At 19.0% G+C, this 21,122-nt stretch overlaps 6 protein-coding genes across 6 annotated transcripts, besides 27 other annotated features; 4 read left to right on the top strand and 2 right to left on the bottom strand. All coding sequences in view use genetic code 6, as the record gives it.

The window, feature by feature from the left end:
* The first annotated feature begins 4,214 nt into the window (after nucleotides 1-4,214).
* Nucleotides 4,215-4,261: a microsatellite.
* Nucleotides 4,216-4,269: a microsatellite.
* Nucleotides 4,270-4,338: 69 nt separating this feature from the next.
* Nucleotides 4,339-4,388: a microsatellite.
* Nucleotides 4,341-4,387: a microsatellite.
* A 444-nt stretch (nucleotides 4,389-4,832) lies between the features above and the next one.
* IMG5_196270 (mevalonate kinase, putative) lies at nucleotides 4,833-5,335 on the top strand (the record flags this gene model as incomplete). Its single annotated transcript, XM_004024305.1, has 2 exons — nucleotides 4,833-5,274; nucleotides 5,331-5,335. The coding sequence occupies 2 exons, from the start codon at nucleotides 4,833-4,835 to the stop codon at nucleotides 5,333-5,335; spliced, it is 447 nt and encodes a 148-aa protein (XP_004024354.1).
* A 53-nt stretch (nucleotides 5,336-5,388) lies between these two features.
* IMG5_196280 (hypothetical protein) lies at nucleotides 5,389-5,730 on the top strand (the record flags this gene model as incomplete). The annotated part of the gene is made up of 1 exon (XM_004024306.1): nucleotides 5,389-5,730. One exon carries the CDS (start codon nucleotides 5,389-5,391, stop codon nucleotides 5,728-5,730), a length of 342 nt encoding a protein of 113 aa, XP_004024355.1.
* A 225-nt stretch (nucleotides 5,731-5,955) lies between these two features.
* Nucleotides 5,956-6,042: a microsatellite.
* Nucleotides 5,985-6,025: a microsatellite.
* A 422-nt stretch (nucleotides 6,043-6,464) lies between the features above and the next one.
* Nucleotides 6,465-6,515: a microsatellite.
* Nucleotides 6,515-6,557: a microsatellite.
* Nucleotides 6,558-6,658: 101 nt separating this feature from the next.
* Nucleotides 6,659-9,221, bottom strand: IMG5_196290 (protein kinase domain protein; the record flags this gene model as incomplete). The annotated part of the gene is made up of 2 exons (XM_004024307.1): nucleotides 8,187-9,221; nucleotides 6,659-8,098 (listed from the first exon to the last, which is right to left on the bottom strand). The coding sequence occupies exons 1-2, from the start codon at nucleotides 9,084-9,086 to the stop codon at nucleotides 6,659-6,661; spliced, it is 2,340 nt and encodes a 779-aa protein (XP_004024356.1). The 5' UTR covers nucleotides 9,087-9,221.
* Nucleotides 7,622-7,669: a microsatellite.
* A 327-nt stretch (nucleotides 9,222-9,548) lies between the features above and the next one.
* Nucleotides 9,549-9,578: a microsatellite.
* Nucleotides 9,579-9,651: 73 nt separating this feature from the next.
* Nucleotides 9,652-9,681: a microsatellite.
* Nucleotides 9,666-9,724: a microsatellite.
* Nucleotides 9,725-10,057: 333 nt separating this feature from the next.
* Nucleotides 10,058-10,087: a microsatellite.
* Nucleotides 10,088-10,172: 85 nt separating this feature from the next.
* Nucleotides 10,173-12,532, top strand: IMG5_196300 (hypothetical protein; the record flags this gene model as incomplete). Its single annotated transcript, XM_004024308.1, has 7 exons — nucleotides 10,173-10,414; nucleotides 10,467-10,597; nucleotides 10,645-10,847; nucleotides 11,076-11,172; nucleotides 11,236-11,790; nucleotides 11,836-11,960; nucleotides 12,023-12,532. The coding sequence occupies 7 exons, from the start codon at nucleotides 10,173-10,175 to the stop codon at nucleotides 12,530-12,532; spliced, it is 1,863 nt and encodes a 620-aa protein (XP_004024357.1).
* Nucleotides 10,660-10,748: a microsatellite.
* Nucleotides 10,992-11,029: a microsatellite.
* Nucleotides 11,205-11,267: a microsatellite.
* Nucleotides 11,256-11,290: a microsatellite.
* Nucleotides 12,294-12,363: a microsatellite.
* Nucleotides 12,294-12,402: a microsatellite.
* A 153-nt stretch (nucleotides 12,533-12,685) lies between the features above and the next one.
* Nucleotides 12,686-13,051, top strand: IMG5_196310 (hypothetical protein; the record flags this gene model as incomplete). The annotated part of the gene is made up of 1 exon (XM_004024309.1): nucleotides 12,686-13,051. The coding sequence occupies one exon, from the start codon at nucleotides 12,686-12,688 to the stop codon at nucleotides 13,049-13,051; it is 366 nt and encodes a 121-aa protein (XP_004024358.1).
* Nucleotides 13,052-13,887: 836 nt separating this feature from the next.
* Nucleotides 13,888-13,950: a microsatellite.
* Nucleotides 13,931-14,647, bottom strand: IMG5_196320 (hypothetical protein; the record flags this gene model as incomplete). Its single annotated transcript, XM_004024310.1, has 2 exons — nucleotides 13,931-14,230; nucleotides 14,453-14,647. The coding sequence occupies 2 exons, from the start codon at nucleotides 14,645-14,647 to the stop codon at nucleotides 13,931-13,933; spliced, it is 495 nt and encodes a 164-aa protein (XP_004024359.1).
* Nucleotides 14,106-14,146: a microsatellite.
* Nucleotides 14,145-14,226: a microsatellite.
* Nucleotides 14,152-14,192: a microsatellite.
* An 832-nt stretch (nucleotides 14,648-15,479) lies between the features above and the next one.
* Nucleotides 15,480-15,527: a microsatellite.
* A 1,957-nt stretch (nucleotides 15,528-17,484) lies between these two features.
* Nucleotides 17,485-17,541: a microsatellite.
* Nucleotides 17,488-17,538: a microsatellite.
* Nucleotides 17,542-21,119: 3,578 nt separating the features above from the next.
* Nucleotides 21,120-21,122: part of a microsatellite that runs on past the window's edge.

Genomic DNA, 21,122 nt, shown 5'->3' on the forward strand with positions numbered 1-21,122 from the left:
TCCTTATTTATTAAAAGCAATTGTAAACCCTAAATTTGAAAGTGGAAATGAAAAATACAAACAAAATATATAAAAAGCATATGAATATTTATTTGAGAAAATAATAAATTATTAAAACTATGTAGAAGATGAGATATTTGAAGAATAAATGGGAGAAATTATAAATAGAAAAGGACTTTTAGAAATAAATTTTAGATCAAAAAAGGTTTTTGTTGAAAAGTTTGCTAATTTTATGAATTATTTTGAATATTTTAAATATAAAAATAATTATTTAGCTTTTTCTTTGGATAGATAATAATATATTGATTACCAAGGGAACGGAGATATTTTTTTTTCGAAAAAATATCCAAAATTTAGATTTGGAAAAAATGCAGTTTGGGGTATTGATTCAGGATGGAAATATAGTACAAAATATCTATTTTAATATATTTTAGATATATATTAAGATTCTTTAAAAACTAAAGATTTTGATATTCATAAATATATTCCTGAAACATGCTTCTATGATTTAATTTAAAAAGATATTTCAGAAAAAGAAAGTTTTTGTGTAAATAAAACAGGAGTTTGGATATATAAACCGTCGTCTTCTTATGGAGGAACGGGTATTTAGATAGTTCATGATTTAAATCAAGCTATAGAAAATATAAAATAAATGAAACAAATAGGAAATAAAGACATTAATTCTGATAATATATCTCTTTTATAGAAATATATAGAAGATCCTTATTTAATAAATAAGAAAAAGTTTGACTTTCGTGTATTTGCAATAGTTGTTTCTACATAGCCTCTTTTGGCAATTTATTTAAATGGATATATTAGAAGTACTTTATTTGATTATGATTTGTAAAATTCGGATATGAGTATACATTTAACTAATTTACATGCATAAAAGAAGCATCCTTAATTTTAAACTCTATAAAAGGATGCTCATATTTCAATAGAAAATTTTATAAATAAATACTATTTGAAAGATTTTAATGAGTAAAAATTAAATTCTACTTTTAATCATATGAAGGCAGTATGCGCGTTTTCTGTAGATGCTATGTTATCTGAAAAAAAAGACCCGAAAAATTAATTTTAAGCTTTTGGTGGAGATATTATGATTGATAAAAATTCAAATGTTAAATTTATTGAAATGAATAGTAATCCTTATTTCATTAATAGCACTGATGTTCATATTTAACTTTTACCTACACTTTTAAATAGATTCTTAGATTTAAGTACTGAAGTTATTAGATAAAATGAAGAGTTTGGATAGCTTGTTGATACAAGCTTTGTATGGAAAATATGTCCAGAATGTGATGTACTTGTTGATTAATTAAATGGATTTAGATTCTATGAGCATTTTAATTAAAATACTGGGGTTTTCAATTATGAAAATTATTATTATAAAAATGTGACAAGAAAAGGATATTTATTTTGAATTTATTTTATTTTTTAATTATTGTACAAAAAATATTTTATTTTATTTTTCATTAAATTTATTTTTTAATTAATTGTAAGTTTAATATTTTGTTTTTTTTTTATTTTTTAAATTTAAATTTTTGTTATGATTATTTTTACATAAAAATAAATATGCCATTTTTTATTTTTTTGAAAAAAGGATATACATATAAATATTATATCATTCATTATTTTTTGTAAAATTTACTAAATTCATCTTAACAACTAGCTCTTACATTTTTGAGGGAAGGTTTTTTTTATAAATTACTATTATTAGTATTATTTCTTTAGGAATAAAATCCATTTCCATATTCGTCTAAGTTAATTTTATTTGTATTATTATTAGTAACACAATAAAAATTGTTGTCATTTTTATGTAACATTTTTTTCTTTAATTCAAGTTATTTATTAACGATTTCTGCTTTGTGCTCTAAATCAATAGCATTATAATCAGTTTTTAATTTTTTGCTTTTCTTTTAATTAGGAGAAGTAATAGATTAAATGCTTTAAATTCTTGAATGTATTTATTATTATTATAATTATTATTATGTGCTTCTATAATTTTCATTATTAATTTTATTCGAAGATTAATTATTATTTAATACATAATTAATATGAGTATTATTTTTTATTTCTTTATTTGACGGCTGCTTTTTTTATATTATATGGTTATTTTAGTAAATATTATATATATTAATATTATTTCCTTTCTAATCTTATTAAACAATTATTTAGTTTTTAAGATTTTCCTCATATATTTTCAAGTTATTACTATTATGCTCTTTTTTGTCACCTTTTATTCGAATTTCTTTAATCGCGTATTATTCGCAATTTTTTGATATTGTTTTAAGGTTTCTTATTATTAGTTTTATTATTATTACTATTATTACTAAGTAGGCGTGTTTTTATAATATTTACTTAATGTATTAGTTAGTGCATTTTTTATTATTTTTTTTGATAAAGATTTTTCACTTTGTTCTTTTTTGTTTGCATTTAATAGTAAATTTGTACTTTTGTTTCCTTATTAGAAGTAGTTATTTTCATCATTTTTTAATCCAGAGTCGTTTTTGGTCAAATTATTATTTTAAAAGCCTTTAATTTTAGTATTTTTGGATACTCTATCGGTACAAATTCTTAAAGGGGAATTAAAAAATTATAGTTTATTTGGAAGATTTTCTGTTGACTTTTATTTCAAATCTGAGGAAACACAACATTCTTGTAAAATATTATATTAATGTTGAATTTTTTTAAATATTTGTTTGGAAGTCGTAGTTTTTCCCATAAGCTTGTTTACAGGAAAATTCTATTATTTTTTTTTCAAGAAATTAGTTTCTTAAGGACTTTATTCAGTTTTAATTTAACAGGAATTCTCATATCCCTGAATTGGTTTATAAACTTTTTATTAGTAATCTCTTGGCGTATATCCTATAGATGAAACTTCGTTCGATTTTAATATATTATTAATATTGATATTTTAAATGTTATTTTTAAAATTAGAGTTGTTATTGCTTTTAAATACGTTCTATTAACTCGCAATTCTATTCGATAGTTTAAGCTTTTTGAATATATAAGCTAGATTGTCGGTATTTTTTTTGTCTTTGGCTTAACTTTAATTATTTGATGATGTATTTTCGTTATTTTGGGGATGCTGCTTTTAGTTATTTTCGGGTTATTTATTCCTTTCTGTTAAACATTGATGTTATTTTTAAATTTATTAAATTATACATTGCTATACGTGTTTGATTTGGGTTTATTATTGTTGCATTTTTTATGTTATATTGGATTTTATTTATTCATTGTTTATTATATTTATTTTGGAAATTTCCGTGCGATTTTATGGGATTTAATTTTTTGAGTTTTTATGGAAGTTTTCGGGTGTTTTTGAGTTTTTAATGAGAAACTAATTCAAGAAATACTCATTTTCTGTCGGAACAAATTATTCTTTTTCTAACATTTATTCAACAATTTAATTTAATTGATTTTTTTCGTTATTATTTTCTTAATCTTTTTCCTCTATAATAAGTTTTAAAAGATCATTTTCATTTTGTTAAAAATTTTCTTCTTATTATATAGTACTTTTTTTTTTAGAAAAAATGTTCGAATAATAAATATCATGTTCTGAAGTTTAATAGCTGATTTATTTTATGAAATTCCTGTAGTTATCTTCATATTGATAGACTGAATTATTTGAAAAAACAGTCCTAAAAGAGAGATTTGAGTTAAGGATTTTTATAGATTTTTTTAGTGATTTATTTTCCGAGTTATTATTCGAAGATTCACTTGAATTATTCATATTGTGGTTTTGTTTGTATTTCTTTTACATTATGTAGTTTGTTTTTTTGTCTTTGTTTAGGTTTTGGAAGAATAAACATGCTTATTTGTAATTACGCTTTACTATGGCTTTATATGATGTTACTGGAAGTAAGTTCGGACGAGTGTCTTTGTATGATTTGGCAAAAAATTTAGTAAGTATTTCCATTCGGGGCTTTACTTCGTTTCTCTTGTAAAATCGTTTGAGATATTCGTTTTCTTCGTCTATATATTGGTAGTCTTTAAAGTATATTACATGTGGTACGGAGTAACTAACTAATATCTCGTTTATGGATTTTGCAAAATAAAAATTAAATAAATCATAGTATCGGATGTGTAAGTTTTATCGAATGTATATTATTAAATTTTTGGTTTTTTTGCAAAATTTACATTCTTACAGTTGATATTGCTATTTTTTTTTTTTGATATTTATTGGAGAATCTTTCGCGTTGTTTATGTACATATTTTTTTTATATATATTTTTTATTTTTTATATTTATATATTATTATTCTTTTATCACTTTTTTTTTTTTTAAAAAAAAAATTTACATAAAAATTAAATATAATATTTATTTGATATATTAATATTTTTATTTTTTAAATTTTTTTTTTTATTTTTTTATTTTTTATTTTTAAAATAACACTCATATTTTTTATTTACTATATATTCCTTATATAAGCTACATTGTGGCTTATAAAAAAATCTTATATAAGTCTTTAACCGTTAAAATTTAGATTACATTTATATTTAAGTATTTTTAATAAATCATACATAAAGGTGTAGCTTATAAAATGTAAAAAGAATGATTTTCATAAATTGAGATTTTTATATCAATATATATACACATGAATATACAGTTTTTATTATTAACACATTATTTATTAATTGAGTGTTTTTTTTTTAAATATAATAAATAAATAAAATAAAAATATTTGTTTATTAATGAATTAAATTTTATTATTAAAAATAATAAAATTAAATATAATAATAAAAATATCTAAAGTCAAAAACTAATTAAAACAAAATATATATCTGAAAAAGGTTAAAAAAGCAAATAAAAAATAATACAAAAAAAAAAATGTAATAATCTTATACATATTCCTCTCCTGGAAAAGTGATAATAAGTGGAGAACATTCTGTAGTTTATAATAAAACTGCATTAGTAATGTCAATTGACCTTCGAACGAAAATAAACTTAAAAATAGTTGAAAATCAAGAATCAAAAATTGAAATAAAAAACGAAAAATATGAAAATATATAAATAATAAGTAAAAATTTGATTATAAATGCTATAAAAAATTGCGAAAAATGGAATATATTTGATGAAAATAATCCAAAAATAACACATTAGTATAAAATAATAACATATGCATTAATATTAGTAGCATAATAGGTAATTTTTAGTGAAAATACATTAAAAAAATTGGATTTCTTTTTGGAAAAAAATTCATTTTTAGTAAATATTTCATCTAATTTACCTATATCCAAAGGTTTGGGATCTTCAGCAAGTTTTTTAACTTGTTTATCTGCTTGTTTTTTTAATTTTGTATTAGATTTAGATAATATTTTGATAAAGAGTGATACTTTTTTGGAAAATATTAATCATATTTCATTTGATTTGGAGAAAATTTTTCATGGAAATCCTTCTGGAATTGATAATCATATAGCTACATATGGAAACTTATTGTCTTTTAACAAAAAAGAAAAAGAAAAAAATTATATATTACAATAAGGATGGAAATTACCATATGAAATTATACTTATCGATTCTAAAGTGGAAAAAAGTACAAAAAAAGCAGTTTCTAGAGTTTCTGAATGTATAAAAAATGAAAAAATAGGTTATTTATATGAAGAGTTTATCAATTAAATAGGAAAAATAACTGAAGAAATTATTAATTTAGTAAAAAATTGGGATGAAAATAAGAAAAATGAAGATTTTTTTGAACATTTAATTAAATGTAATTAAAATTTGTTGAGAAATTTTGATCTTTCGGTTCCTGAAGTTGAAATTATAATGAGTTCTTGTTTAAAATTTGGTATTCCGTGTAAAATTACAGGAAGTGGATAGGGTGGGTATTGTATTGCCTTTATTAAAAATAATAATATAAATAAATAAGAATTTTTAAATAATATTACTTCTATAGGATTCGATTTTATTTAGTTATTACCGTCTAAGGAAGGGTTAAAAAGAGAAATTTGAATATTTTTTTTTTTTTTTTTTTTAATATTGTTTTTTAATTTATTTTTATATTTTTTATATTAATATTTTATTTTGTTTTTTTTTTATAATAGACATTTTTTAAATTCATATAGTTTTTTTTTTTATTATTATTATTAATAATATATTTATTTGATTTTGATTAAATTCATTTTAGAAAGATATTTTATAATCAACTACTATTTTTATATTATTGAAAGAGATAAATAAAACATAGTATATTTTTTGTAAAATAAATATCTTTTTAGATTTTTTAAAAAATTAATTCATTGATGAGCAATTATTTTAATATTTGAATTATAAAAACAATAAAAAATTATATTAGAAATATATATTTTTTAATATAAAAATCATAAATAGGAATAAAATACATATAATATATAAAAGAATAAATCATTTTTTAAAAAAATATAAAATAAATTAAGAATAAATAAATTTTTTAAATATAAATTATATTGTATTATAAATATTTATTAATATAAATAAATAATTTATTTATAATATATTAATTTTGTATTTATAACATATTAATTTTGTATTTATTTAACAAATTGAATAAAATTTTATATATATTAAATAAAATTTATTATTTTTATAGAAAAGTTATGGATTTTTTAAATAATTATAAATAAATTATATAAAATTCACATATATTATATATATATATATAGATTTATATGTATATATCAAAAATAATTATCTAAATCCAAATTTAAATTTGTATATTTTTCTGATTCATCTATATATTCTTAATTTATATATTACAAAAAATATTTATTTTTAACATATTTTTTATTGATTTCATCCTATTAAATAATACAATCATCCACTGGAATAAAAGGAGGTTTTAACTATTTATTATATAGCAAATCCCACTCTAAATTATCAAACCAAGCATGATTTTTTAAAGATGCGTAACTTCCACCCAACCTTAATTATGGTTAAAGAGAAAGTAGCTAATCAATTAATCTTTTAGCCTTTTTATCTTTAAAATAATCAGGATATTTAACATCTTTATTCAATATTTCTTAATATATTTCATAAGGATCGTTCTTTTCGTTTCCAAAAGGAACCATTCCCGACATAAACTCATATAAAAGTACTCCTATACTCCATAAATCAGCATTAAAAGAATAGCCTTTTCCTTTAATAATTTCAGGTGCCATATAATTAGCAGTCCCAATTATGGTGAAAGTCCTTCCTCTATGCTTTCCTTTATTAAGGATTTTCGACTAACCTAAATCTATTAAGTACATATAACCTTCTTTGTCTACAATAAGGTTTTCTGGTTTAATGTCTCTGTATATAATTTACCTCTAATGCAAATATTCAATAGATAAAATTAAAGAGGCAATGTAAAATTAGGCATCACAAGAAGATAAAAGTCCGATTTCTCTAATTACTTCGAACATTTATTGTCCATTTATAAATGTGAGTAATAGATAAAGGTTTTTTTAGTCTTTAAAAGTCCTTACTAGTGAAATTATGAAGGGAAATTGTATTTATTCTAAGACTAGTTTTTCTTAAAGGACATGTTTTTCTAAACTTAAGGTAGAAATTAATTTTTTTGAAATGCATTTAAGTGCATAGAGGTTCTTAGATTATTTTTTTTAAACCAAATGCACTGATCCGAATTCGCCTTCATTAAGTTTTTTTATATGAATTAAATCTTCCATTTTTATATATGAATAATCTTCTTTTTAGTTTTCTTTTTTCATTTTTAATTCATGTGAGTTTTCGTTTTTTTTAATTACAGTTTCAATGTCTCCACCGATACATTTTTAGAATAGTTTAAATGAAATTGTGGATAAGACTGCTTCTTTTTCAACTATTATTCGATCTTCAAATTATTTATTACAATTAGGCTAAAGTAAGTAATAATCTCCAAATATTTAACCCATTTCGGCTTATATATTGCCTGAATTTTCCTCTTTTATAACCCCTTCAAGGACTGCAATTAAAGTATCGCAATAATCTCCTTTTTCGAACAAAATGGTGCCTTTTTTAAAATTGGAAATTTTGGCTTATATAGAAATTTTCTCAACTTAAATATTTGTTAGATTTTATAATAATTTATTATTACTAAATGCCCATCTTTATCTATTTAAGTAAACTATTTTTTAAACCTATTTTATATAATTATATATTATAAATATGTGTATGTATATGATATACATATATTTATATATAAATATTATATATATTTTAATTTACTTTACCACCCAAAATTTTCTTTAAATGCTCTCTTCCTAAAGATAGTAATTTTACATCATCTTCTGCCTTTATAGAAGCCGCTCTTGTTGATTTAACATAAAGCGCTTATTCACCAAAAGAGTCTCCTACATATAAATATCTTATCATTTTTCCATCTTTCCAAATCGAAACTTTGCCTTCTTTAATCAAATAAAAAGAATCAGCCCTATCTCCTTCATTTGCAATAAACTAGCCAGGTTTAAACATCACTGAAATCAATGCAGAGGCAATGGCATCTTTCTAATCATCGCTCATAAAGAAAAAGAAGGCAACACTTTCCATAAAAGATCGGTTTGCTTGGAAGTCTTTATGGACGATTTCTTCAATTATTTCTATAAATGTAGTTTTATCAATGACCCAAAACTCACAATAACTCAAACATTTAACACTAGCAGTTCTTGAAGTGCAGTATAGGAGTGCTAATTCACCTATTCCAGCACCTGGACCTAATTATTTTTTCTCAATCCCATCAATTTCGATTTAAATATTTCCTTTTTCGAGAATAAAGAAAGAATAAGCATTATCATTTTAACGAAATAAAAATTCGCCTTTAGAACATTCACAATTGAACATTTTCTAGATTATTTCTTCTTTTTGCTCTTATTATAAAATATAAAAAACAGAGTGATTACTAAAAGATTCTGAAATAAAGTTTATTTAATCTTTAGTCGGTTTTTTCGTTGTTTTAATGAAGTTTTCGCTTTTTTCATCTAATTCCCTTAAAGATATATTGACTTTTGATTATAAATAATTTTATGTCTATTACTAATATTATTAGATTTCTTCTTAGTTAAGTTACTATTAACGATGAATTTCTTAAAGTGTGCTTTGTATTTTATTGTCAGAAATAGGCTATTTCATACCTAAAATTTCTTATATCAAAGACTTTCGAGGCTAGTTATGCCGATCGTTGCTATTTTTTTCCTTTATATTTGGATTACTTAGGTCTATATGCTTGATTGGGTTTGGAGTGAGGTTATTAGAGTATATTTGGGGGAGGTTTTCAGGTTTATTATGGGTATCTCTTTTGTTAGGGGAAATGTTTTTATTTATTTTTGATGGATTTTAGATTTGAAGTGAATTTAAGGGGACAAAATTTAATTTTTTTTAAGAGGATTTGGTGGAAACTAATTAGGTTTATAAATTATATGCGCATCCCATTTTTTATATATATATATATATAATTTTTATTTATATTAATCAAATTTCTTTTATGTTTTTGATTTTTATTTTTTCTGATAGCATAATTAAATTTTATTAAAATTTATTATTCTTGTTTAATAGTATATATAATAAAAGCATTTACAATTTTATAACTAAATAATTTTTATTTATATTTTTATATATATTTTTGGTTATTATTAAAAAAATTATTATTATATTAATTAATTTTTATGTTTATTAATAAATAATGTCAATTGATATTAAATTTATTTAAAAAATTTATTTTAAAAATATATAATTTAATTTAAAAATTTATAATAATTTAGAAATAATAAAATAAATTATTTAATGAATTATTTTTAATAATATCTTTTAAATTAAATAGCTTTCATGTCGAAATTTATATATATATATAGTTATTTAAAGATATATAAATTATCAATTATTTTTAATAATCTATGTTTATTAATAAAACCATATATAGGAGAAATTATATTTTTTAATTTTCATTTCTAGAATATTTATTTTTATTTAAAAAATCTTAATTTAATTAATTAAATTTTCTACATAAATAAATAAATATTTTTTTATTTAGAAAATAAATATTTTAAATCAATATACCTATCATCTGATATATTTAAGATATTTCTATTATTTTCTTTATATTTTTATTAAAATATTATGAAAATATTATTAAATCATTTATTTTAAAAAAATTAAAATAAGTAAAATAAAAGTATAAAATATAAAAACATAGATAAAAATCATATTTAAAAAATATAAATGGATTAATATAATTCATCCTTTATGACTGATAACAATAAATTAAATAAATATAAATAATAAGACGTTTCAATATAAGTCTAAAAATAAAGAGAAGACATAATTCTTAGTAAATTTAAAAAGAAAGAAAAGTGGGCAATCGATGATGAATCAATATAATGTTTTTTGTGTAGAAAATTATTTAATATATTATATAGAAGGAAGCATCATTGTAGAAAATGTGGTTAAGTATTTTGTGGAAAGTATTTTTTTTTTAAAAAAAATAATAATATATAAAATATAAATTAACAAAAGATGTTCAAATTATTTCTTGTGTTAATTAGTAGACGAATTTTAAAAAAAAGTAGATAAAGAACGTAGATTATGTAAAAATTGTTTCAAAAAATGTCAAGAATATATGACATCTAAAATTGAATAATAACAAAGTAATGTAAAAAAATATAATAATAATTATAAGTTTTATAAATTTTAGTATAATCTGATGATTAAAAAGAAGAAGAAGAAGATGATGAATAAGAAGAAGAAAATGACGAAGAATAATCTTAAAATCAAGAAGAAGAAGAAATTGATGAAGAATAAGGAAATCAATAATAAAATGATATAAAGTTACAAAAATAAAGTTTATTAGAAAAAAGATACTCATTTAATGAAAAACTAAGAAATTTAATAGGTTATGTATTTAATGAAAATACTCATTTATTAAAATTTTATGAATAAAATAAAGAAAAAATTCATTCTTTTGTAAAATTTTGTTTAGAAAATATTAATATGAAATAAAATGAAAAAACTACAAATTATAAATAAGAAGATGAAAAGAAAAAATTAATAATGAATATAAATTAATACATAATAATAAAAAAATGTGCTTATGAAAAAGAATTTCCATAATTAAATTATATAAAGGGCGTTATAAGTTAAAAAAATGTAGCAAGAAAATGTATGAAAACAGAATTTATGCCTAAAGAAGATATCAAAGCTAATAATAATTTAATAAATAGAAGTACTTAAGAATTTAAAAGAAATACTATTATAAATTTAGATAGATAATATAAAATATAATAAGAAGAATAAAAAATATATATTTAATAATAATAATAATAATAACAATAATAATAATATTATATTAAATGCATAGTTGTTAGTGTTGCAATCGATGTGTTTTCTAATTTTGATGGAAACATAATACCTGATTTGAAGGAAATCATTTCTAAACAAAAATAACATATGTAGAAGATTATCGATGGATTTTAATTGCTTAATCCTTAAATCATTTTTTGTAAGGAAAATGTTAATTAGGATATTCTTAGTTGGTTTGAAGGCTAGAAAATTAGTGTCGTTTAGAAAATTAAAAGTTAGGAAATTTTTAAGATTGCTGAAATTGCAAAGTGTAAAATTGTTGATGATATTGAAATTTTTTTCCCTAATAAATAATAAAAAAATTAAGATTTTTCTAAAAGTTAGTATTTGGGAAATCTTAATTCTATATATTTTAGAAGTTATTAGTCTTAAAATATTAATACTTTTATGTTTTTGGAATCTTTTTAATCTTAATATGTCTCATTGTTGGTTTTTGGTGAAAATGTTAATATTTTGAAAATTATTAAAAAGAAACTTAAAAGTTATTTTATTTTTTATCAATTCTATATATTTTTTTTAAAAAAAGATATACTTAAACTTGCTAAAAATCTCTACATGGAGTGCTAAATTATATATTAAAATGATGAACTTATTAAATAAAATAAGAAAAATAAAAAATTGTATATAGAAACTTTAGAAAATGATGTAGTGGTATGTTTAAATAATTATATACCGTTTATAAACATATTATATATGGTAATTGTTTTATATAGGATTTTGGCAATTTCAATACATTTATAGATGAAAAAATAGGTATTTAAGAATTTGTTTAAAGTGCTGAAAAACCATATAGATATACAAAATATTATATAAACATATAGACTGTTTATAGTTAATAGGCATAGGACAAGAAAAATTTGATAAATATGTACAAGATAAAAACTTAAATTTTCATGAAACAAAGATTGGTTAACTATCATTAAGATGCTCTGATTATGAATTTAAGTAAATAATTTTTTCAGAAGAAGGAGATATAACATTATGTAAATAAAACAAATATATTATAATATAAATAAAAAAAAAAATATTAATATATATAAAAAAAATAAATATTTATTTATACAAATTTAATATTATATATTTATATATAAATTTATTTATATTTTTTTGATATAACAATTTACTTGTAAAAGTGTAATTTTTACGCGAATGTTATTAAGAAACTAGTTAGGCTTGTAAATTATGTAAAAGACCAATGTATAATCATACCAAAGTATTCATGAGAGAAAATAAATATGTAAAAGTCAGTGTAGGAGAAAGAATAGATCCTAGTTAACATAATGAGGATAGTACTTCAATTAATACTGAAAAAAAATTTAAATAAAATCCTTTTAAAGAAGTTTAAACGTATATTTGTTGTGATTAATGTAATATGAATGTTTCTTATTTATAATTTAAGGATTTTCCTGGCTAGTATTTTTAATATTCGTTTAATAGGTTTTTGTAGCATTTATTTTAGAATTATACAGCTCAGTATTTATAATAAAAAAAGGAATTATTAAAAAATGAAAACAATTTGCAAAATATTTCCAGTATTGCTCAGAAATGCTAACATTTAAAAAAATCGAGAGTTTTTAAAATCTAAGATATTGAAATTAAGTTTTCGGTAGGAAAATAAAGTGTTTATGCTTTAAATAAAATCGATTTCAGGACTGATTAGGTTAATATTAATACTTAAAAGGCTGATGAAAAATTTTATAAGGATTAATATGCGTTTTTTAAAAATTCCTTTAAGAATTTGATTGCAGAAAGTGTTTAAAAATATACACAAATTTTGGATATTAGTAATTTGAAAAAATAAAATAAGTAACATTAGTATGTACATTTGGCGGAGTTAATATATTATTATTCAGAAAGAATTAAAGTGGAAGTTGAATATATTTAAAATATTCTCGATAAGTAAAATATTATGAAGTATAATGATGTTATTAATGCGTATATATTAGAATAAAGGATTTATACGTATTTTAATATAATTAATTAGTAATAAAAGGAAATTATGAAAAAGAAAATGAAAGTTATAGAATAGACTGTAAGATATTAAGGGTATTCTTTTATATTTTTTTATTTTTTTTTATAAAAAAAATAATAATATATTTTTTAAAGAGAAGAAAGTATAACAAATGAAAGTTGTGCAATGGACGAAACATTGGAAGATGCAAAAGAGTAAAATAATATATTTTTATTTATTTTTTTAAACAAAATAATAATACATATACATATTTAGGTTTACAGATGATACAAAGGAAAAAGAAAATAAAAAATAATAGTAAAATATCCCTTTAAATGTATAAGAAGATAAATAAGTTGAAGAAGATTAATATTTTGTAATAAAAAAATAAAAATTATTAAATAAATAAAAAAATAAAAAGGAATATATACCAGTTTATAAATAAAATTAATTAAGTATGATTTCTTTTGCTTTGAATTCTAAAAGCTATATAAGATATTTAAAAGAAAATAATATTTACTAGTTTCCTTAATCAATTCATGAAAAGGAATAGTCAATATAAAAAATATTAATGAGAAATCCTTATGAAAATGTTGAAGAATAAAGCGTATAATAAATAATAGACTAAAATAAATATACAATAAGAATTATTAAATAATCAGAATAAGATTCAATAAATAAATATAATAATATATTTTAATAATGTGAAGGAGAATAGAATATAACAATAAAAAATTTAATTAAAATAGGAAATAATTAATAATGTATTGAAAAAGAATAATTCGAAAATAATAATTAATAAATAAATACTATTTAAGATAATAGTATAAATAATAAAAGCGATTATAATCAAAATATAGATGAAAATAATCAAGAAATAGATGAATAACAAATAATAATAATAATAATAATAATAATAATAATAATAATAAAACAATAGTAAATAAGATAATAAATAAGATAATACAGACTCAATAAAAATGAAAATTTGTAATATGTTAAATTTTAACAACCAGGAAAATTAAAATGAGCATAATTCCAGTCAAGAAAACACAGATTAGTAATAATCCGAATTATAAATGGACTTTTAATAAGAAAAAGGAAAAAATAATGAACCCAATTCTCTTTAAAAAAAAACTTAATTAAATAAAATTAAAACGTTAGAAATGAGTGTAAATTCAAATAAACAAACTTCGCTTGTAAATATGAATAGCTATTAATATAAACAAAGTTTTTATTAATAAACTTAATAATAATAATAAATATAGTAATAAAACTAAACACAATTACAACAAATATCCACTAAAATAAGTGATGTTACAATTTTATATGCAAAATAATTCGAAGCTTTTAGAAATATGCATAATATTCCTCTAGAAAGATTCATTTAATCTCTTCGAACTTGCCAGTTTGTGCGTTTACCAGGTGGAAAAACAGGAAGTGGCTTTTCTAAAAGCCATGATGAGCTATTTGTGGTAAAGGAAGTTTCCGAAAAAGAGTTTTATATGTTTTAATCTTTCGCAATTTAGTATTTTGAACATGTAACCTGTAATAAATAGAGTCTTTTGGCGAAAATATATGGTATGTTTGAGGTTAATTAGGATGGGTATTTTAAATAATATGCGGTTATGGAGAATCTTTTTTATGGAATTGATAAGGACAATTGTTTAAGCTATGATTTAAAAGGGTCGAAAATCAATAGGTTTATGAAAACTATTGATATTGGTTTAGATACTAATTTTTTAATTGATTTTAATTCAGAACCACTGCCATTAGATGGAAATACTTTTGATTTATTTTAAAAAACTATTGCGGCAGACTGTAATTTTTTAGCTAATATAAATGTTATTGATTATTCACTTTTATTACTTATAGATCCTAAAAATAATACTATTAGAACCGGTATTATTGATTATTTTAGATAATTTGATCTTATTAAAGCGGCTGAAAGTGAAGTCAAAAAACTTATTCATAGAGAAGATCCTACTATTATTAAACCGAAACCTTATTAAGAAAGATTTTTTAGGGCAATTTGTAAAAAATATTTCACTTAGGTTTGATATATATGTCTTTTTTTATAAATTTTTGTTTTTTTTGTTTTGTTTTTAAATATTTTTTTTAATAATATATATAAATATGTAGTTTTTTTTTTTTTGATGTGATTTAGTTTAAAAAAGTTTTTTCTTTCTTTTTTATTAATAAAGTAATTAATTAATAGAAAAGTTATTAATAAATATATTAACAAAGTTATTAAATAAAATAGTTAATATATAATAAAACATAGAGAAATAAATAATTTTAGAATATATATGTATTAATTATCTAATTTAATAAGAAATTAATTATTTAAGTTAAAAATAGTTTTTTTTTTTTTTAATTAATAAATAATTTAGGCAGCTAAAATTAAAAAGAATTATTATCAATTTTTTAATTAAATAATGTTACCTTTTTTTTTTTTAAATACAATTTAAACGAAAAAAAAAAACAAAATTATTATATTTTTATTTTTTTATTTAACCATAAAAAATATATATAATAAAAAAAAATAGAAAAAAAATAATAAAATTTATCATACCAAAATACGTATGCTTTTTTTATTTTTAATATAGAAAAATTTATTATATAAAAAAATGAAAAATAAAAACAGAATTTAACATAAATATAGACAAAAAAAAATACACTAAAAACTTAAAAAAATAATAAGTAATAAATAAATTAAAATACTTAAAAAAAAAAAAAAAAAATTAAATTTAAAAAAAAAATGCTTGATTCATTTATAAATATTAATATATTTTTTTAGAACGTTTTTCAATATTAAATTTAAGCCTTTGAAAATGATAGTATAGAAACATTAAAATTAATTGCCTATTCAACTCATAATATAAGCATTATCAATAGCGATGTATATTTTAACAATATAAAAGTCTAAGACTAAAAACAATCTTTAAAAGAATTAAACGGGAATCAAAATTTTAAAGAAACTCCTACTTTTTATATATATTAAAAGAAAAATATATTTAATTTTAATAATAATTCAATAAATGAAAGTGATAATACTATAGAAATAAGCTATTTATCTTAAGAATCAATTTAAGATGAATTAGATGACGAAACATAATTTCATTAATTACAAAATTAATATTTAAAATAATAATTTTCGTTTGCACCTATATTAAAAAGATAGAATTTTTGTTAGAGTTGAATTAATTAAAATGTGTATATATATTGGAAAATAGGCGACTTTATTAATTTAAATAAATAATTAATTATATGAAAAAAAAAAAAAAAAAATATTAATTATATTCTTTTGTATAAATATATATATAATATTTAATAAAAACAATATGAATTCTATATATATATATATATAATTTTTTTTTTTTAAATATTAATAAAAAATATTTATTTTATATATTTTATTTTAGATCAATTTCTATTACCATAGATTTAAATTAAAAATAATAAATCATCCACATTACTAGCAATACACTCCATTTTTCCAAATTATTTAATTTCAATTGAGAAAGGATAGTAAACACAATTAATACAATTATAAATAAATTAATCTTAACATTAATCTTTATTTCTATAAGAAATTTAATATTTTATAATTTATTATGTTATTTATGGGATATTAATATTAATAATATTTTTTTTCTAATAAGTCTATTCTATGGTTTTCTTATTTTATTCTTCCTTATATATTTCTAAATCTTGGCTTATATTATTTATTTTCAAATGTCTTTTTGTATAACCAAAAGAAGTAGGCTTTTAATTATTATTAGAAATAGGATCATATATTTATTTTTAGAAAAGCTTTTCTTTAATTAAACCATACATTTTATATATTTCTATATATTTAATATTATTATTTATATTTATGTTATTTTTATTTATATTGTTATTGCTTATACTATTCTAGTTTTCTAACGAAAAGCAATCTTTTGAATTATTATTTCTGTTTATATCTTATAAATAGGAATAATTTAAATTATTATTTGGTCTTTTTTATGAAAATGATATTGATTTTTTCTTAGAGAGAGCTTAATTATCAACTAAAAAAGAAGAACTTTTAATAGAATTGGAAAATGTCGATGGAATTATTTATATTTAAGAAACACTATTATTTCTATTAGAAATTTTCGAAAAAGCATTGGCTGTAGGTGATGGAGCATTGAAAATCTGAGAATTATTATAAAAAAATTATTTTTTAATAAAGTTTAATTATTATTATTAAAAAGATTTTCTTTATTATTAAAATAGTTTTCTTTATTATTATTATTTTATAAAAAATTTTCATTTAAAGAATAATTTTTGTTTTAAGAAATTCCATGAAGGGAATTTTATTTAGAACAATTAGGCATATTAATGATAATTTTTCCATATTTAGGTTATAATATGGGTTTTTCATGGTTATTTTCTTCATTTATTTCTTAAAAAGAGAGAATAAATTCATTTTGATTTAATGGATTTGGTAAATAAGAAAGATTTAAATTAAATTCTTTATATATCTTTGAAGGCGAATTTTCAAAAGTGGTTTCTTTTTTTATTTATTCTTTAATGACTTGATTTATATTTTCGATTTATTTTTATTTTTCTTTTAAACTTTTAAGTTCCTTTAAATTATTTTCAAGTATTTTTTATAATTCTTATTCTTCTTTTTATAAAAAAGATTAGAGTTCTTTTTTTTTTTATTTTCTTATTATTCAAAAAGATTTATTTTTTCAAAAAAGCTCAAATTATTTTCGTCGTTTTTAAAGAAAATTTCATTGAAAAAATCTTTACTTTATGCCAATTTTTTATTTCTAATTTTTTCGTTTTTTTCAAAAAGTTTATTTATTTCTTAAAAAATACTCCCTTTAATATATTTTTTACTATTAAGATTGAAATTTTCATTTAAAAAATTAAAAAAAAGTCCTTAAAAATTAACTTCTTCGTTCTTTTATTCTTACCATATTTTAAACAGTTACATTTTTTCGAGATTTAAGTTTTATATATTTTATTTTTCTTATTAAAATTTAGGCTTTATTTCTTCCAAAATTTAACCTTAAATTATACCAATTTTTTTTTCAATGTTTTTCATATTTTTTTAAACTTAAAAAAAACTCTTTTTTAAATTTTCAATTTAAGAAATCTTCAAGGAACTCATTTTTCGGATTTTTTTTTCATTTTATTATATTTTTTATTCAATCTCGATTCTTTTATTTTCCTCTTTTGATTAATAAATATTATTTTCAAGTTTTTTCTGGTTCAAATTGCCTAAATCTACTTCCAATTTTAATAAAAAACCATTCAAATTTTTATATTCATCCATAAAAGCCTCCAAATCAGCCTCATTAGCAAAAACTCGTTAAAAAATCAAGCTTTTTTAATAAAAAAAAGCCTAAAGATTTTCCAAAAAACTTACTTTATTTTAATTTTTACATGAAAAATTCAACAAAAGTTAATCAAAAATTAAAAAATGTTACACTAAAGGTTCAAAATAGGCATTTTTAGATAAATTTTATACAAAAATAGTCTTTTTTTGGCTCTTTTTATTCAATAAAACGTCTTTTATTTCCTCTATAATTAAATTTTAAACATTTAGGATATTTTCTATATATAAATTGAGATCCGGGATGTTTTTTTATAATAAATAATAGTCAAAAAGTGGTATTATTTTATCCAAAAAACTCGGTAATTATTCATTTTAAAAATTTTCTTCTTATTTTTAATTTAAAAGGTCATTTTCTTATTTATTTAGACGTAATTTAGATAGATTTTCCTTGATTTATTCCATTTATTATTCTATACGGGTCTTTTCTTATTACTTTTTGGATATTTCAAGATCTATATGGATAATTTCACTGTTTTTCTATGAGATTTTTTCCATTATTGAATCTTATTCTTCATTTTATTTTGCTAATATTTTTAAAAGAGGGGATATTTTTTCATTCTTTTAGTGTATATTTTCTAGAATTTATTAATATTCTTCATATTATAGTGCTAGTTCTATTTTTTGGGTTATTTTAGACTGAAAATCTTCCCTTAAAAATTGAATATTTTCTTTTTGAGAAAATTCTTATTTTTTTTTTCCAGTATTTTTTTGAGAATTTCTTTTTGGGAAATTTCTTATTTAAAAAAAACAGATTCGAATTAATTAAATGTCTTTATTTATTTATTTTAGACTTTTTTTTATGTTTCTTCTTATTGTTAATTTACATTGTTTTAATAAATTAAAAATTTAGATTTTTCTAAAAGAAGCCTAAAAGACTAATTTTCTCCATTTTTTTTTAAAAAAGTATTTTCTTCTATATTTTCTTCAAGTATTTGGCCATAAAAAACGGATTTCTCCTTTATATTTTTTATTTATTTTTATATATAAAATATTTCTTATTGATATTTTTATCTATTAGAGGCTATTTTATTCTATTTATAAGTTTAAGTTGAAATTTATTAGGTCCATTTATTATATTAAAGGATGTATTTATGTTCTAAGTCTCTATATACTTTAATTAAAGGGTATAATTTATGAATATTTTGGTGGTTTTCCCCAAACAATATTGTCTATGAAGTTGAACGAGTATGTTTTTGAGTACTTCTTTTACTATTTATATGCTATTTTCCTCATCTTTTTATGACCTTTTTTTTATTATAATTATTATTGTTATCTTTTTTATTTTATTTTTTGATTACCTTTTAGTAGATTTTTCATTTATTATTTTTAATGATATTTCATGTTTTTTTGGAGTTTTTTAATTCGTTCGTGTCGTACTTGTTGATGTTTTTGGGGATATATTTTCATTTATGATTCTACGTGAACTTAATTTGGGAGGTTCTTGTTTTTATTTATTTAATTATATACTAAGTTAAGTCTATTTGAATTTAGTTTTCTGAATTTTATTAATAAAACATATTTTTTTTATTTAATTTGAATTTTTTTTTTATTTATTTAAATAAATAAAAAAAAAAAAAAAATATTTAAATTTCTTTTTTTTGAACAAAAAAAAAATAAAAAAAATATTTTTTTTTTTTCATATAATTCCTTCAAATAAATTATCTATATTTTAATTATCAAAATCTTAATTATTATCAGTTATTTTTTAAGAATCTTAGTTTGTATTTTATATGTCTTTATTTTTGGAAATTTCTTATATTTACTATTCTTCATCTAAAACTAAAGTATTTTATTCATCTAATTTCATAATATTACCAATAAATATATCATTATCATCAATAAAAGTACTCTCGTTTTATTATTTTTTTTATATTTCTATATTTATAAAATCTTCTTTTTAAGTTAGGCCTTATATCCATTTTTTTTCTTGAATTTTTTCCATTTATTCTTAAGAAAGTCTTATAAATAATCCTTTGTATCTATTTAATTCAAAATAAGCAATAAGAAATGCAAAAAAAAAGTCCATTTTTGTAAAAAAACTAAGAACTTATACAATTAATAAAGTAATATAAGGTAAAAATTTATTTTTTATTTTAAAAAAATAAATCTATTCTCATATTCAGGTTCAATAATCCAATTTTATATTAAATAAATTCCCAAAACATTAAAAATACCATAAGAATATAAACTTGATTATATAAAAATTAATGAAAATAATATCTAAACTATAATGTTTTTAAATAAAAAATCAATAATAAATTAAATGCTTCCAAGTTCTTTTTCTTTATTAGTCCCTATTCTATACAAAATGATTAAATTTAATAAAAAATCTAATATGTTTAATTCCACAAATTAACAAGTTAATATTCTATATATTTAAAGGCCATATATTGTTTTTGAAGGAATATTTATAAATATATTTTCTGTAAATATTATCATTTGGTTTATTATAAAAAATAATACATATGTTCTTATTAAAATCTTA

The sequence above is a fragment of the Ichthyophthirius multifiliis genome (assembly GCF_000220395.1).
Source record: "Ichthyophthirius multifiliis unplaced genomic scaffold scaff_1120509251399, whole genome shotgun sequence".
NCBI classification, from domain to species: Eukaryota; Ciliophora; class Oligohymenophorea; order Hymenostomatida; genus Ichthyophthirius; species Ichthyophthirius multifiliis.